The sequence below is a fragment of the Saccopteryx bilineata genome, chromosome 6 (genome assembly GCF_036850765.1).
Source record: "Saccopteryx bilineata isolate mSacBil1 chromosome 6, mSacBil1_pri_phased_curated, whole genome shotgun sequence".
Classification (NCBI taxonomy): domain Eukaryota; kingdom Metazoa; phylum Chordata; class Mammalia; order Chiroptera; family Emballonuridae; genus Saccopteryx; species Saccopteryx bilineata.
Genome location: NC_089495.1, coordinates 194,485,733 through 194,503,830, shown reverse-complemented (window position 1 = coordinate 194,503,830; position 18,098 = coordinate 194,485,733). Strand labels below are relative to the sequence as shown.

Below are 18,098 nucleotides of genomic sequence, written 5' to 3'. Positions count from 1 at the left end.
TAAAACAGACTGTTACAAAAGAAAAAAAAAAAAGAAAACAAACAAAACCCCAAGCGGAATAGCTGTTCATGTACCTGTACATGGGATCTCGGGAGTCTCTCATATCTCTGTATCTGTCGTACACGGGATCTCGGTGATCTCGAAAATCCCTAGAGTCTCTTAGATCACGGAAGTCTCTAAGATCCCTCATGTCCCGAGCATCACGCATACTTCTGCTGTCTCTGTGATCCCGAACGTCTCTATCTCTGTGGTCCCGCAAGTCTCTGCTATCCCGGGCATCCCGGCCATTTCTGCCATCCCTGGGCTCTCTCCTTGGACTTCCTCGAATTGGGGATCGATCACGTCTTGTATCCCGACCGTCTCCAAAGCCATACGGATCTCTGTGGGAGGCAGTAAGAAGATGCTCAGACAAAGAAATCGAAGAAGGCTATTCCTTCAGCTCTTTATTAGAGGAAGCCCCCACCCTCCAAGCATTTTTTTCTTCTCTAAAACATGGTAGTAAAACAGTGAGAATATGATTAAAATATTAAGGCGAGTCAACTGTCTGGTCAGCAAATAAAGACTCCTAGGTTCTACAATCTCAAAAGATTAGACAAAAGAAGAATGTATGACCCAAGGCCAGAGGTTCTGACTGAGGTCATGTAGTATTTACCAGGCTTCAGGGAGTAAGTAATTTGGCATACCTTATGCATGCCAATCTATCATCTCAATCTCAAGGTAAATGTGACTTTCTCCTAGAATCTATTTTCTCCCACCAGACCTGTTTGAAAGAGATTTTAAAAGGGGAAAAAGTTGTGGAAGGGGAGACAGTAATGGGCAAGACTCATGAAGAAAAAAGAGCAAATGACACAATTTTATACAAAGTAATGGTGATCAAAGGAAGTGTCCTTGAAGTGCAGAAAACTTCACTTAAAATATCTAGCAGGACAATGAAATTAAGGGAATAAAGAAAAAGGACAATATGATACATACAGTGAAGCGTAAGAACACTCAGTTTGTTGGGTTCTCAACATAGTTACTGAGGAGTGATCTCTCTCAATGAGGTTTATGAAGCATCCCATTCCATTTTGCCAAGTGTTTGAAGTCACAGATATGTTTGGCCTACTCTGATTCATCATGAGACATTCCACTCCACTAGAAATGTAACCTCAACATATCTAAAATTAACTTCTTATTCAACCCACTCAGTCCCAATCCTGACATTTTCACTTCTGCCAAAAATCATCTTCCCATTTCCCAAGGTTTAAGTTCTTGCAAGTTAACTTTGACTCTCCCTTCCCTATCTCCATTTAGTACTTGAATCCTGTTTGTTTCTCCTTTTCACTGGATTTCTAAATTCAATCCAAATCCTTGTGCAGGTATCAAAAAGTTTCCAAAAACCAAGCTTCCAGATTTCAATTCATTCAATACATAAAAGCCAGATTAACCACCCAAATTATCACGTTACCAATCACAGCTTATTGTAGTTCTGGGCACTCCTCCCTAACAAACATGGCCTCTTTCCAACTACTTCTCCTCAATTTCCTTATTCACCTTTCTCAGTTTCACTTAAGCTGCTCTTACAACTCACATGACATATCTCACTATTTCTGGTTATATATTTTTCCTGCACTAACCCAAGTATCACCCAATCCTCACAGGCCAGTTCATGCCCCAGGTCTTCCAAGAAATCTTCTCTAATCTCCTTAGTAACTGCTGATCTCCTCCTGTTCAACTCTTCTTAGAGCACTTACTATTTCTATTACTCATCTTGACCTGGTACTCACCTTTTTATGAAAATGTCTTGTTTGGCCCACATTAAGTATCACCTCCTCCATAAAGCCTGCCCTGAACTCTTCATCTTCCCTAATCAATCTGCTCCTCCTCCAGTCCTATCCATCTCAATAAATGCTACATGTATCTACTCAGTCACTCAAGCCAGGAAACTGGATGTCTTCCACTCTTCCAACCACATTTCCAAATTTCATTCATTCTTTCTCTGAAATTGATATCCATTCTGTCCTGCACTGGTATGATATACATTTCTGTACCTGCACTGGTACCACTGAAGGTTAACCTATAATCATCTCTCCCTAAAACCAGAGCAAAGGGCTTCTAAAGTAGTTTCCCCATGTCTGCTCTTGTCTTTTTTCTAGTCTTTCTTGAGATTATGCTAATGATCTTTTAAACATCTAAAATCCTTCACTAGTTTCTCACAGTATTTAGAATTCAATCTAAAATCTCTAATGCTAATAAGATCCCACATGGTCTTGGCTCTTATCTTCTCCAACTTTGTCTCACCCTTTCCCTAGTTTGCCACACTCTTGCCATACTGGCCTTTCTATCCAAGGTTTCTTTCATACTGGCTCTAACTATCCAAGGCTTTCCTGATGCCTTTACTTGAGCAGCAGGCATGCAGGGATGCATATTCATTTTCTAGGTCTCAGCATGAATATTTTACTCCCTCATTTTGTTATTTTAAAAGTTTATCCTCTGCCCCTAAATCATGGCCACATCCTCTCATAGCACTTTCTTCATGTCTGTCTGCCCTACTAGACTGTAAGTCCACGAGGGCAAGGACTATCAGTGACTCTCCACTATAAACCCCACTGTATCCGGCACGCAGATGCTCCATAAACACACTGAATGACTCTTGCTCTGGCGCATATTTCTATGACTGCACTTATCACATGGTTCTGTAATTATTTGTTTACATGGCCCTCCTAGTAAACAGCAGGAGGCTCTGAATCCCTAGGATACAGCAGGTCGTTCAGTAAAGTGTTTAATGAATTGTTCAAATGAACTGTAAGCCTCTCAAGAGCAGGAACCATGTTTTGCTGATACTTTTGCCATCCAGTATGGTTACATGTTAGGCATTCATCAAAATACCATCAGCTTGGTAGAAAACCCCAAGTTCATTTAGGACATAGCAAAACCAATTTAAGTGACAATTTTGCTTCTATGAAAAGTCCTTGTCACATTAAGGCTCACAAGAACTCCTGATTTGTGGGAGCAAACATATGGGATACTAGGGGATTTAAATGAGGACAGCTAAACATTTCTCTATTAGAATAAAGTAGTAACTAACCAAGCTTCTTACCTCAATTTTCCTTATTATGTCATATAATCCTCCTAACATGTATAACATCTGACATAGTGTATAGTGTGGGCAAACACTCAGAATCCAATGGGAAGGAACAACTGTAAAGTATTTTTGGATTAATGATCGGCATATAAACCTGCCTTGGGGAACAGTTAGAAGTAGTTATTAGTGGTGGAATCAGATTTCAAGTGTTCTTGGCAATCAGGGCTGAGAGAGATCATGAGTCTGACAGACCACAGACCACACACAAAACCTTGGGCTGATAGAAATGGGGATAGGGATGCAGATAAGAACACCATGTCACACAATACATTATTCAGACTCAGGATAATTATAAATGCCAACTGGTTCTCATTCTTTTGAATCCACTAAAACCCCTTACTTACCTGTCAGAGTCCATCCCTGTAGGTTGACCATTACCCTAAATTCCAAAGCCTGGGTTCATGCTTCCAGTTTGAGAAGACAAGCACCCCCCCACCTTTCCCTCAATGAATCTGAAGTCCATATGCAACACAACTACTAATTCCCCCTCAATTGCTCTCTGGGTAAAAATGTAGAAGAGCTGATATTCATAAGGGGGAAAAGAACCAAAGGAGTGGTGGAAGTAGGAACAGAGAAGATGGTAATTCTCTAAAATGAGAAGGAAAGCTTTTTCCCTTTCTCCAAAAGATGAGTAGTATGACAGACTGCTGTTCCTGAGAAGACAAAAACAAAACAAAAACCCTTTAGGGTCACTTTAGGACCCAAACAAAGCACTTCTCCAGGACAAAAGGCCTCCCAACAAGGGCTCCTGCTGCTGGCCCCAAGAGCTTTCTGAGAGCAAGAACCAGCTACCAAAAGGGTGATACAGTGTGCAGGACTCAGTATGCCACAAGGAGGAAGCCTGCTGAATGAGATGCAAGATAACAAGTGGGTTAGAAGCAAGTTTCTGAAGCATAATAGGCTTCAAAAGATCATCCCATGGCACCAGAGGTGTTTTACTGGAGACCAAATGCAGTGTACCCTCAGGTATCAGAGGCTAAAATGAAACCAAAAAGGGGTTAAATAAACTTCAGCACCAGAGTCCACAAACTAAAGGCAAGTGACAAACACTACTAAAATTCTGTTATATATTTCTCATCATTCAGCAGGGGCAAAACTGTCAAATGCTCTTTGCCTTGAGAGAAATGTAGTCATCATTTGAAAACATTTGAGAGGTAAGGGAGAGGTGGGTGAAGGAAAAAGCCACGCATGGTTCAGGTGGCAAATGATGAGCTTCTTCTGGTAGAACTGCTTTTCTTTTTGGGGACTTCAGGGATAGTGTACAGATCATTTGAGAGCCTACAGAGGAAGAACTGATAGATGATCATCTTGAATACTGTGAGGGGCTTTGAGCTGGTATTCGGTCAGAAGCTGAAACCTCAAGCCCAGGATGGTGTTCTTTGGCCTTGGTTGTACAGAAGGTCAGGAAGGAAGGCCTTTGTCCTTTTCTTTGTCAACATCTTCTTTTAGTTCACCGTGATATTTCCCTTGAGAGGTCCAGCCTTTTTCTCCTCTTAAAAAAATCCTACATCAGCTCTTCATTCTTCTGTCACAAATACTGTCCACAAATATAATTATCTAAATGGCTAGCTGCTGTGTGATGCTGATTCCCCACCATGATGGCTCCATGGTTCTGTCGGAAATGGAGACAACAGACTTGTGCAGAATTTTGCCATTAGGTGCATGTAGGATATAAGGTGCAATGAGATAGATATACCTCACAGATCCAAATTTTCTAAGTGCTCAAGCTTCTCCCTAGGAAACACACTGATGGTTTTCTCAAGGACAAATATGACATTTTTGTTGGTCAAGATGGCACTTGCTGAGAACTGATGGCTCTTCTTAGGTGTCAGTGCAGAGGTAATCACAGCCTGGAATCTTTAATTGTGAGGCCCACCTAGAGCTAGGACCATCTCACATGTAAGGAGCAAGCAGTTATCAAAGGAATTAACACAGTGGATAGGTAGAAATCATCTCAGCCATATAAGAAACCTGTCTACAGTTAGGTTATTTCAGATGAACCTAGTCCCTGATGACTTTCACGACAGAGGTACCAGGCCTAAAATCTTTTAACAAAAATATGGGGGAAACTTTCTGCAGAGCTTTTGATGCAGATAAATTAATTCCATTTGCTCTTCTTCAGGTCATATAGAAGGATGAGGAAATAAGAGTCTCACTTGCATAGCGGTATGCTTCAGGACCTGGATTTTCAAGGTGCTGAGTTACAGATGGAAATTGAGTATGTCTGAGGTACAACCAGACTCATGGCCCAGTCTCTGAAGAAGGCCTAACGTCTAACATCAATGCTAGGCAAATTTGCGTGGTAACTAAGTAATATACTCAAAGGAGTCAATGAAGTGGTCCAAGGGTTAAATGATGAGAATTTGGGCTGAAATTTGATCCAGAGCAGGGATCTCTGATGCAAAGTTCTGTGCTTGGCTGGGCCAATATCATCAGAATTACACACTGACAGCTGGAGTCATTAGGGAGGCACATTACTGAACAGAGAGCAATGCCAGCAGTACTGTGGTTTACAGAGACATTTGAAGAGGTGATAATCCTGTGAAAACTCCCAAAGATACGAGGTGTTTTGACACTCAAGGTTAAAGTCCAGCAATATAAGGTGTTACAAAGGTCTTGCCAGCATGCTTGAAAACAATTTAAAAGTAGTACTGAACACGTAAAGGTACAACTTAAGGGAAATACTTGTCATAGGTACAGTGATTTTCTCCCCTGTGAACAATGCATTCATTCCCCATGGCTGGGGGCACATAAAAAAATTAGGGTTGTCAAATGAAAGCAGTTTGTTGTTGTCAACCTACTGGTACATTTGTAAATCAAGGCTCTGACTGGAGGCATGTACAGAAAGACTGATATCCAGTGTTCACCCTCAGAGAAATGATCAGCCCCTTCCAGGATAACCATTCACCCACTTGCCTACTTACTGCATTTTATTCCTACCCTTATGAGTATCTTAAGAGATAATGTATTAACAGGGCAAAATGATCAAAATGTTAATGTCCTATTTTAAATACAGTGTTTACAATTAATCTGGTTTTAGTATTTTAAAATTTTTATTTTTAAAGATAAAAAACTAGAACTCTTTGCTCAGGTTTTAGATGAGGCTCAGAACACATTTTACTAAATGTGAACATCCCTCTTCCCCGAACCTTATGAACCATGACTGTACGACACTGCATATTAAGTAACATGCTGAGGAACACAGTGAGGGACGTATCACCAAGGGGAAGACTGATTCTCAATGGAATGAATTAGCCTAGCTGTCCCTCTTATTGACTATAAATAAAGTACTGTCTTATCCACATCCTACACAACCTCCTTTAAAAATTTATTTCTGAGGAAGGTGGTATTTTAAAAAGTATATAAAAGTGACATTTTATTTATATATCTGGTAAGGAGAACATTTTAAAAGGCCCCCTACAATGTTGTCTGTATTTTGGGGGGGTATTTAATAAAGAAGGCATAAAGTTATTTCTTCCATTACAGATGAAATTATGGAGTTCCATTTCAGCTTAGTATAAAATTAATCTTCTTAATTTAAAGCCCTGGCAATGGTTATACTGGATTGCAACAGGGGTGTTGGTTGTTTTCCCAACATTGGCAATGTTTGTTAAAAGCTACAATCAGTTAGAACATTAAAATCATTTAAATACCATTAATAGGACGACATAAAATACTCTCAATTCATAGCAGAACAGAAATGACTGTATTCTGCAACGTGCACCCCCACCCTTTGTCTGCAGAAACACACAGACAACACAACCCAGGGATGATAAACACCCTGGGGACAACCGAGTGGGGGAAAGATTTACTAGTGGAGTGTCTTTATAATTACCAATTTCTCACTCCTCCTTGTGAGCTACCCAGTTCGGCAACACACACAGCTTCTCGGAAATAGATACGCACCATGCCTCCTTTCAAACCATTTGGCAACCACAGCTTCCAATGGTAGCTCCATAGTTCTGACCATTAGATGCAAATTCTTAGCCACTTGTATTCTAAGTTTATTGGAGCACTGAGATACAACACAGATTGGATTGCTCAAAATCTGCAGCACAGTTAGATACAGCATAATGGAAGCAGATATTAAATGAATTGTTGGAAGTTCTGTAGGAGTTGTTTATGTTCTTCAGGATACTCAAACATACAAAATCAATCAACAAAGTATTTACCTACAAGCTGCTGGTGGTATTCCTTATAGTGTTAGAGACAACAGAGTATACCAGTGTATATGCTTACTTCTGCAGTGAGACCAGGGCATCCAGCTGACAGCTGCAGTGGTGGTATCAGATTCAACTCCTCTGCCCAGGCAAAGTGCTCAAAGAATCCAACTGATATTGGCAGCATTACATTGCCCCTATGGTCTATGTGAACTCTGTAGCAGACATGTGTGATCTATTCCTGGTAGTTTAGAAAATACCCACCCTTCACATCCAAGTGGGGCATATATACCAAACATATAGCAGCCATTCTTTCCTATAAGCAAGTAACAAAAGGTGTTTTTCCCCCAAAGGATAGCTGTATGTTATGTGTAAGTGATCAGTTGGGTACTTCCCAGGTGACCTGTGGAGTTACCAGTACAGACTAGGATTCTTGTAATCAGCAGTATTCAGTTCATTGCAGGAAATAACAGTTTACTGTGGAAAGTGGGCATTTTTACTTAGGGACAAAGGCAAAATCCACACTAAGTATCCACTTGGGCCATGAAGAGACACCAGATATGAAATCTGTCTGCATTCCACACAAAACCGCATATACTGTACTGCATCCACCTGTGTGCTGTTATGGGGCCAGACACTTTGGACACAATATACTCATCTTTGGTGTATATAGTAACGTTAATAGTGTATCGCTCTTCTTTGTAGGAAGGGGCCAATTTAATGCATATCTCCAGGGTACACGTCAGGACTCTGTCTTTTGCATATGCCGGAAGAAAGACTGTGTTGGGGAAAATGCCTTTGATTTCCAGGACAGCTAAGAAAAAGGGAGACTTTTGAGAGGGAGTGTTTCTGCCCTTTTTATTTCCCCTTAGTAGATAACCCAAGCATGCGAGCAAACAGGGGTCTGCAGCACAGGCGCAACAGCGATCTCTCAAGCAGCGTTTTCCGCAAACCTGGGTTAACATCTGGACTGGCAGCCATTTGGAATGAAGTGTCGAATCTCTGCTGCCCGCTGTAGGGCAGCATGGCGTACACCAACGACCCTAGGGCACTCCTGCTGTGGAGGCTCCCATTGACACGTGAACTGGGGACAGAGGTTTATCCTCTTCAGTCGCCTGCAACTCATGTTGCAAGCTGAACTTGCTGGGTTTGCCACAGATAACACAAAGCTTCCTCTGCATCTCCTGATGCATGTTTTTAAAACAGCAGCAAGGCCCTTCACACATGGTTCACGTTCTTATTGTTTGCTTGAGTATTTCTGATTTGTTGGGGGGAAGAAAAGACCCTTGATGTACGAGGTTGGGCTTAACTCCCCAGAGCCCAACTCTCCCAACGTAACTCACTGCTTCAGGGTACTTTACCTTCGTGTGGGGCTGGGTCTTGATGGAGCCGTATTCATATTTCTTCTTTCCGCTGCCTTATTAATATCTGAAAAGAATAATCAACCCATCTGTTCAATGCTACGGAATAAAAACAAGATCATCAGCACATTTCAAATGAAAGCAACAACAAAAGAACTACAATGACAACCAGATGGTGTAAGAAAATCCATTCAGCAGACACTGTCACTTGGTCAGTTTTTATTGTTACGGCAGTACATTGTCATGTCTTGGTAAGAAATATCCTCACAGTTTTCCTAGCTAACACATAATTTGTGTGAAACTGATTATGTCAATATTTAACACTTTGCCAAGCCCTAAATCTAACACCTGCCCCTCCAAAAGGGGAAGGTTCTTTTTGGAAAAGGGGAAGAGTGGGGGGGGAAAAAGTATTAAAAAAACCCCAAAACGAAACAAAAAACCAAAGGCAAGTAATTCCATTTAATGTTATAAAGACGTAAGAGCTGCACTCCATTGTCTTGAAACTTCCAATAGTCCATGAAGCAGGGCCTCCTTTTAGTGTTCCTTGTGTTGTATTCCATTGGATAGACTCTTCCAGAATGAGATGTAGGAAAGAAATGGATTAAGTTTTTTAAAAATAAAGTATATGTCATGTTAACATCTATGATCCTCATAGATAAGTACCTGAGAATAAGAATTGGCATTTGGTATAGTAGGGTCAGGTAATAAAACACTCCTCATAAATTTTCATTATAGAAGTCTGGCATATACAACTAGGTAAGGGAGAGTCATATAAACTTATAGAACTGATGATGTATCTAAAGAAATGTACCAATCTATGCCCAAAAGATAACACCTGACAATTTAATGATTTAAAGATGTATCAATGCATTAAAATTTTCATACTTTAGTTGAGAAATAAAACTGTTTCCTGCTACAGTGTAATTCTGTTGCCCTTGTTCCATATTATGCAATTGATATTGTATCTAATAACATTAATGGGTATTAAATAGCACTCACATACTTAGAGAGCTTAAAAATAATTACATACTAAAATAATTCTAACCAGAGTCCTATCACATGAAAGACCACAGTAATAACAAAAAAAAACTTAAGAGGGCTGGTATAGACTTTACCCTGCCATGCTGACAACTTTTGAGCCCCTGTTCAAGTGAGAACAATCTTCAATTCCATTTTAAGTCAGAACTCTCTTTCCATTATGCCTAGGAGAAGAATGGCTTTGACGAAACTAAATCTAAATAGCCAGAGAAGCAGATTCTAAATTGTCTCTTACCTTCCTTTTCAATTAAGCAGACACAGGCTATAATCCCTCTATTTTTAAAAAACTAGAAAATATTTTCTATGTAGGACTTGGCCAGTAATAGCTAATCATGGCTTTGATACAGAATGTGGCACTTTCACAATTTACATATACACTAACATCTGAATCACATATTACAAATGTTAGTCCTTATAGAAAATACCTAGTTCTTTTATATATATATGTTCAGGTTTAGAAGGGCCTACTGACCTAGTGTGCTCACTTACTTTGTAGTGCTTTCTAATATAGGGTGACTATGATTAGAGAGAAATGTGATGTCTTTGGCTATTTAAGTAATTTTCAAAGTATCTCTGAAATACACTGGGGGGTAGTGGTGTATAGGTTTCTTTTAAATAAGTCCTATATTTTCTAGCAGAGTTCCAAATGTTATGAAATGGTCTTGTGAGTAAAGAACACTCATCTAAACTGACTTGTCTTGGCTAACATCTTGGTGAGAATATAGTAGAGCATGTACTATTACTTTAATTGGTAAGTTTTTATTAATACTATATAATTTGCCCATATCATATAAAAAGGACTATTACACGGTATAGTTATATCCAGTTCTGTGAGTGCCTACACATAGGACTGGGGAAGACCAAAGTAGGCATGAATTATATATGTTTGGGGAAAAACTGGTTCCAATCAGAATGAAGGAGGTAAACATTTTACTTTGAAGTTGGTAAAATGTGGGGGAAATTATTTACAATATTATTTAAAAATTCAAGATATCTCTTTAAACCATTGTGAGTATAATTTGCCTCCTAGTATCTATCTTCACTGAGTAGTCCAGATCAATTACACTTGAATGGTGTGGTTTATATTTCTTCTGCAAAAAAACAAAACAAAAACAAACAACTTTCCCAGGCCATTTTTATAAGTTTAGGACTTGGTAAACTTTTAGTGTTGTGTGCAAGAGATTTTGTTTAAAGAGTTCCTTAAAGCTCAATTCTGGGTGAGATATGGAGAAAATAAGACCTGGAAAAACTTGATAATCCCACTGCCATTCAAGAGGAAAGAGGACTGACTGCTCAGGTCAGCACAGGGTTGTGGGGGTTTTCAGTTAGTTATGAAAACAAAACTGTCAACAATACCAATCCCCACACACAAAAATTTCTAACCTATATGCAAAGAGAACTTTTGGAAAACCTATGAATTCAGGAATACAGGAAGAATAAAGGAGCTACCAAAAGTACAAATAACTTTAGGGAGTCTATCTAAACATTTGCCCCATCTAAATGTTTTGTCATATAATTTAAAAACTCAGCAGTAGGAGGTTGGAAGTTCATTTGAACAAGTTTTATCTTTGAAAATGCAAATATTGGAACTGGTGAAGGGTACTTAAAAAAATTTTTTTTTTTAAATTTTATTCATTTTAGAGAGGAGAGAGAAAGGGAGAGAGACAGAGAGGGAGAGAGAGGAGAGACAGACAGAGAGAGAAGGTGGGGAGGAGCTGGAAGCATCAACTCCCATATGTGCCTTGACCAGGCAAGCTCAGGGTTTTGAACCAGTGACCTCAGCATTTCCAGGTCGATGCTTTATCCACTGTGCCACCACAGGTCAGGCCATGAAGGGTACTTTTGTGTTAATTAGTTGAATAAGATTATTTTTCTCCTTAATCCTTACAGAAATAAATAAGCTACCACAAAGACATAGAAATAATGTTAATGTAAAGGATAAGATGAAAAAAGACAAATTGGGAACCTTTCTGAACATTAGATGGGGAACTATAATTGGAGAATTTAGTGAAGAAGTTAGTGGCAATGTGGGAATCTCCAAAGAGAGGTGGAACATTTCCTCATGAAAAAGGGAAGAAATGGTGCTTCTATCTCCTCCTGCTCCAGCTAAATAATCTTAAGACCAAATGTCAGTCTCTTAGTGTCTCTTCCACCTCAGCTTGGCTGATATTTCTATATTGTGTTAATTATATCAGCAATGTGGATGCCATTCAAAATCACTATCACCATTAAGTATTTAACCTTGGCCTGAATATTTATAATTTCCAAATGGTATTCTGAAAACAGTTCAAAGCACTTCTCAAATAAGGATTTTTTTTTCTGACAGAAAACTAGTACCAACTGGAAGGATTTATATAAAAGGAAAAAAACCCAGAAAATAACTTAGAAAAATGATGTTATACGAGAACTGGCAGAGCTGTTTTAAAGCACAAAAGAATTGGGTAAAAAAAACTCCCTTAGAAAAACACAATGCCTAATTTACAATTTTATTTTAGACTAATATGCCAGACAAGGTTTACACAATGGTCTTTGGATAATGTTATAAACAAACATGCATGTTTCATTCACAGTACCAAAAACTGCTCTGCTCTATTTTTTGATTGTGCTATCATAAAATAACTCTTCTTTACCTTAAGACCAATTTTTATACTCCAGGCTATTACAATGGTGACCTATTCTAAACAAGTGCATATGAACTACAACACTTAGTGACAGTACCACCATCAGCTGCTGAATGAATCCAGAAGCCTATACAATTTCAGTAAGTGATTACAAATGACATAAAACTTCTCAAAAGGGTTAGTTGAAAACCAAGCAACAATTAGGTATCACTAAATTGTAAATACATGATAAAGATAATGCCACTTTGAAAACCATACTGACAGGACAGTAGATAGCACATATTAAACTCCCAAAAATTGGGAGTGGCAAGAACAGGACTTCTCACTTAAACTGTATTTATGATGATGACTTTGATTGTATAGTATAACATTAGGGATATTACAATGAATTATACTGTAAAAAAAAAAATGAGAATGCTCTGCTTTATCCTTTAAGTCCACTTTGAAAACTACACTTCTCTTCATATTTGATTACCTCTTTTATTGTCTAATTAAAATAATTATTATACCTTTCACTCTATTAGAATATTTCTCCTGGGAACAGAAATGGGGAAATAACATTTTTACAAGATGCTTACTCTGTCCTAGAGCCTTTATTGAAGACATTATATGTATTATCTCATCCAATCCTTTCAATAATTCTTGGAGAGTTAAGTACTATTATGATTTTAACTTTGCAAATGAGAAAATCTGAGGTTTAGAGAAATCAAGTGACTTATATGAGGTCACACGATAATCAGGAGGCAGAGCTAGGACTCAAATCCAGATCTGTCTGAAACCAGAATGCTTAAACATTATGCTATGCTGCCTCCAACAGGGAGTAGGAAGAAATGGTTTCCATTTTGAAAATTGTAGCCAGTACTCCCTGATCAAATGCTGATGGAAGCTGAAAAGGCCAATGTTTAAGTGACGCAGACACCCAAGAGGGTAGGATTTACTTATTCAATTACCACTTCATTTCTATCCCCTCAAACTACAATGCCTCTGGGCTTTTGCTGCTGATATTCTATTCACTTCAAATCTTCAGACAAAAATTCTCTACCAAAATTTAACTTCCTGCCCTCTGCATTTGTTTTGAGGAAAAAACACTTGCCTAGATCAGAAAATACGAGTTCTAGTCCTATGCTGGGGGGGGGGGGGGTTAGGTAAGTCACTTTATTTCTTTGAGATTGATATATTGAACAGTCTACCTGTATTAGTTCTGTTGATTCAAGGAGAAAATCAGCAAAGAGAAAAAACTCACTAATTTGGATTCACAAGGGTTGAGCTAATCCAAACTAGTAAAAAAGTCTGAGCTACAAAAAACTTAAAATAGGTTTATTTAAAAACAGGAAAAATTTCAACTGAACTATATGTAAGTGGAGACCCTTAGAGAAGTAAATTAATGAACCTGAAAAGGATAGTTTATAATCAATTTTCCAAATACTTCTAAGCCTACTATGTGTCACACTTGACTTGGCCTTAGATATATGGAAATAAAAAGGCTAAAGCCTCTACCTTAAAGGAGTTCACTGTTTAATAAAGGAGAGGGGCACATGTATACAGATAATAACAATATAATCTGAGTGTGATTATGGCAGAGATAATGAAGGCCTAGCTATGTGTAAGGCAGGGGAGGCAGGAGGCTCGGAAGAATGGGGGAGGTGAAGAAGGCAGGGAAGGCCTAAAAGTAACATTTAGATGAAGTCTTGAAGGATGAGTGGGAGTTTACCAGAAAGAAGTCATTCCCCTATGTCAAGGTGAAGGCATGGTTTGAACGACATAATAAATTAGAAATACTATAGGAAGTTTAATGCAGGGAATGGGGGGAGAGAAGAAAAATAAAGAGGAATTACAGATACAAACCAGAGTTAGACTAGATCACAAAAAAACCTTTGCTATGTTAAAGGAAGAAACTGGTGAAAAGAGGGCCTGTGGGAGGCTATGTACTGAGTGAACTACCATAAATAGTGTCTCAGTGGAGCTTGAAGGCTTATTGTCCACATATTATCCAAAAAAAGGGAGGAGAGTGTATTTAAACCTAAGACATTTAAAAACTGACCACTGTAACCTGACCAGGTGATCGTGCAATGGATAGAGTGTTGACCTGGGTCGCTGAGGAGCCAGGTTCAAAACCCTGAGGTTGCCGGCTTGAGTGTGGGATCCTAGACATGACCCCATGGTCACTGGCTCTGCTAGAGACCCCCTATGGCAATGGTCCCCAACCTTTTTTGGGACATGGACCAGTTTAATGTCAGAAAATATTTTCACAGACTGGCCTTTAGGGTGGGACGGATAAATGTATCACGTGACTGAGACAAGCGTCAAGAGTGAGTCTTAGATGGATATAACAGAGGGAATCTGGTTATTTTTTAAAAATAAAACATTGTTCAGACTTAAATATAAATAAAATGGAAATAATGTAAGTTATTTATTCTTTCTCTGCAGAATTGTACCAAATGGCCCACAGACTGGTACTGGTCTGTGGCCCCAGGGTTGGGGACCACTGCTCTATGGCACGTATGAAAAAGCATCAATGAACAACTAAAGTGACGCAATTATGAGTTGATGCTTCTAATCTCTCTTCCTTCCTGTCTGTCCCTCTAACTTTCTCTTGGTAAAATAATAAAAATGAAAAAGAAAATAAAAACCGACTATTATAATGTTCTTCAAGGATCACTGGTTTGACACTGAAGAGAAAAGGTGGGGAAAAACACTTAAAAGGTTATGACTTTATGCTCAATTAAGGGATATAAAATGAACTGATAGCCAGAGGAGTCAGTAATGAATAACTGACGATCTATTAGTTTAACTCACTGTTCAGGAAGAAATAGACACCAAACCACCTTTCCTTATTTTTTCTAATATATAACTATGGTAAAAAACATACCATTTAATCTATCATCTTCAACCATTTTTAAACATACAGTTCGGCAGTGTTAAGTATAGTCATACTATTGTGTGACAGATCTTTAGAACTTTCTTGTCTTGCAAAACTAAAACCCTTTATACTTATTAGACAACTCCCCTATTCCCCATCCTCATTTATATACATATTCTTTTCATTCTCCACATCACAGTTCTTCAATGAAGATATATCAGCACTACTTGGTAAGATGGTTACAAATCAGATTACCAGACTATCTCAAACTTTTAGAACCTGATGACGAAGCCTGGGAATCTGTATTTTAACAAGTTCCTCAGGTGATTCTTGGCAGGTACTTAGGAACTACTACTCTATTATCTTTTTTTTTTTTTTTTTTTTTTTTTTACAGAGACAGATAGGGACAGACAGGCAGGAATGGAGAGATGAGAAGCATCAATCATTAGTTTTTTGTTGCGTGTTGCAACACCTTAGTTGTTCACTGATTGCTTTCTCATATGTGCCTTGACCATGGGGCTACAGCAGACCGAGTAACCCCTTGCTCGAGCCAGCGACCTTGGGTCCAAGCTGGTGAGCTTTGCTCAAACCAGATGAGCCTGCGCTCAAGCTGGCGACCTTGGTGTCTCGAACCTGGGTCCTCCGCATCCCAGTCCGACGCTCTATCTACTGCACCACCGCCCAGTCAGGCTCTATTATCTATTTATCCCTTTAGTATATACAGAACATAATATACTTAGGCCCTCCATTTAGAAATCTCTCTAAATTCCTGTGTTCAAGGGGAAATAACTCATAAACATAATCTGTTACCAAAAGAAAAATTACGATGGCTAAAATTTGTAGAAGTATGATCCCTGAAAACAGTACAGAAAGTATTAATTACATGGCTACCTCCAAAAGAAACAGAATCATGAGCTCAACTTTCCATAGTGCTAATGGTAATAATATCCTTTATTATAAGGTCGGTTACCCCATGACCAAGGAGTCATGTGCAGCCCACTACTTCTCTTCAATTATATCCGATTATTTAAAAGTTACCTGAAAATGTTTCTTTTTCCAATTATCTAATTATAAAAATGGCAGAAAAAACAGCTACTGAGCTTGCCACGTTTTGATAGCACATTATATACATCTTTGGCTAATAAAGGGCAAACTACCAATTAAAGTTCTCTTTAAATTCTGCAATCTAAAGCTGTCAGTATTGTTTTGCTGGCAGGGGTTAGAATACTCACTTCTGAGGCATTCTGTTTTCATATCTAAATGCAACTCTTTGCATTTGGCCACACCTAGTTTCATATCCATGCAAATCTAAAGTTAATAAGCAGACCATGGAATCTTGGTAGTTCAACTTTCTTTATTCCAAGAAGGTAAAAGTATCCTACTGAATGAAAGAAATTAAAAATATTAAAAACTCAACAGAAATTCTAACTATTCCTATTACCTCTAGTTCAAATTATGAAGCCAAAACCACTTATTTCATAGGTAAATTAAGGTTTTGCTTAAAATGGATCCATTACCCAACCATAAACCAAAGTTGTCATTTCCGATTAGTAACTGGGATATGAGATCAGTCCAGTACCAGAATCTGCTCCAACCTTCCATTTCCAGTGAAAACTCATTTTCTAAAGTTTTAAATCAGGGGTTCTCAAAATGTAAAGTACATAAAAAAACCACAGGAATGGCTTTTGAAAGACAGATTCTCTACCTCCACCTCCAGAGGCCAGTCAGTTGAGAGGAAGGGGTAGGGCCCTACATCCAAGGATCTGTATTTCCACTGAGCTGTTCTACTGACTCTAACGCTGTCCTAATGTAAGTTCCCAAAGGCTACAACAGGTTCACTTAGATGTTTATAATCCTAAAATTTAAAACTGAACAAAAATCAAGTTTTTTCCTATTATTTTTCTTTTGAATATTGAAAATAATTTTGAGATTAAAAACTTCTTGTATCATCTCTGACCCTAAATACATATTATTAGTACTTCAATCTCCAATTGCATAATTAAATATACTCACTTAAAACCAAATTGTCTACAATTTAAAGTTCTCCAAGGCTCACTCGTTTGCTGCAGGATCAACCAAATCTTCAGTAATTCAATCATTCTAGATGCAAATCAGGGGACCACTCAAGATATTTTATAATGTTATTATAAAAAAGTTTTTAAGTTGCATTGCTCTCCAAGGCAACTTAAGTTGCCCTGATCCTTGCCTAAAGTTGGTCTTTTTATTTTATTTTATTTATTTATTTTTTACAGAGACAGAGAGTGAGTCAGAGAGAGGGATAGACAGGGACAGACAGACAGGAACGGAGAGAGATGAGAAGCATCAATCATTAGTTTTTCATTGCGTGTTGCAACACCTTAGTTGTTCACTGATTGCTTTCTCATATGTGCCTTGACCGTGGGCCTCCAGCAGACCGAATAACCCCTTGCTGGAGCAAGCGACCTTGGGTTCAAGCTCGTGGGCTCTTGCTCAAACCAGATGAGCCCGTGCTCAAACTGGTGACCTCGGGGTCTCGAACCTGGGTCCTCTGCATCCCAGTTTGACGCTCTATCCACTGTGCCACCTCCTGGTCAGGCAGTTGTTGGTCTTTATATAGGTCAACAGTAATGTTTTGAGCGTGAAATAAAGAGAAAAAAGAGTTTTATGGACTGAAAACAGTATGATTCTTTGAGGGCAATTTCTGAACATAAAATAATTGGTTGACTATCACCTTTTATTATTTTAGTGATAGGATGAAGAATGAAAATGACCACCCCTATAAATATTCATATCTGGTGGTAATAAAACCACCATTGAGAAAGCAGCAGACACGCTGGTATTATATGTTTAGCTGCCAGTGTACCTCCTATTTCCCTAATGTGCTGCTTGCTGCTTCAGACAGCGGCCTTACCCTGATCCTTTCATTAATGTCTCTCACTAACGAGGCTAACATAG

General features: G+C 38.7%; 1 protein-coding gene across 2 annotated transcripts in view; it reads right to left on the bottom strand.

Moving 5' to 3' along the window:
* NCOA5 (nuclear receptor coactivator 5) overlaps positions 1–18,098 on the bottom strand; it is a 31,758-nt gene that overhangs the window by 9,717 nt on the left and 3,943 nt on the right. For both annotated transcript variants that reach the window (XM_066236781.1, XM_066236782.1), the window contains exons 2-3: positions 8,646–8,712; positions 75–380 (exon numbers count right to left, since the gene is read on the bottom strand). In XM_066236781.1, coding sequence (XP_066092878.1) covers positions 75–380; positions 8,646–8,712 — 373 coding nt within the window. The remainder of the gene's footprint in view (positions 1–74; positions 381–8,645; positions 8,713–18,098) is intronic.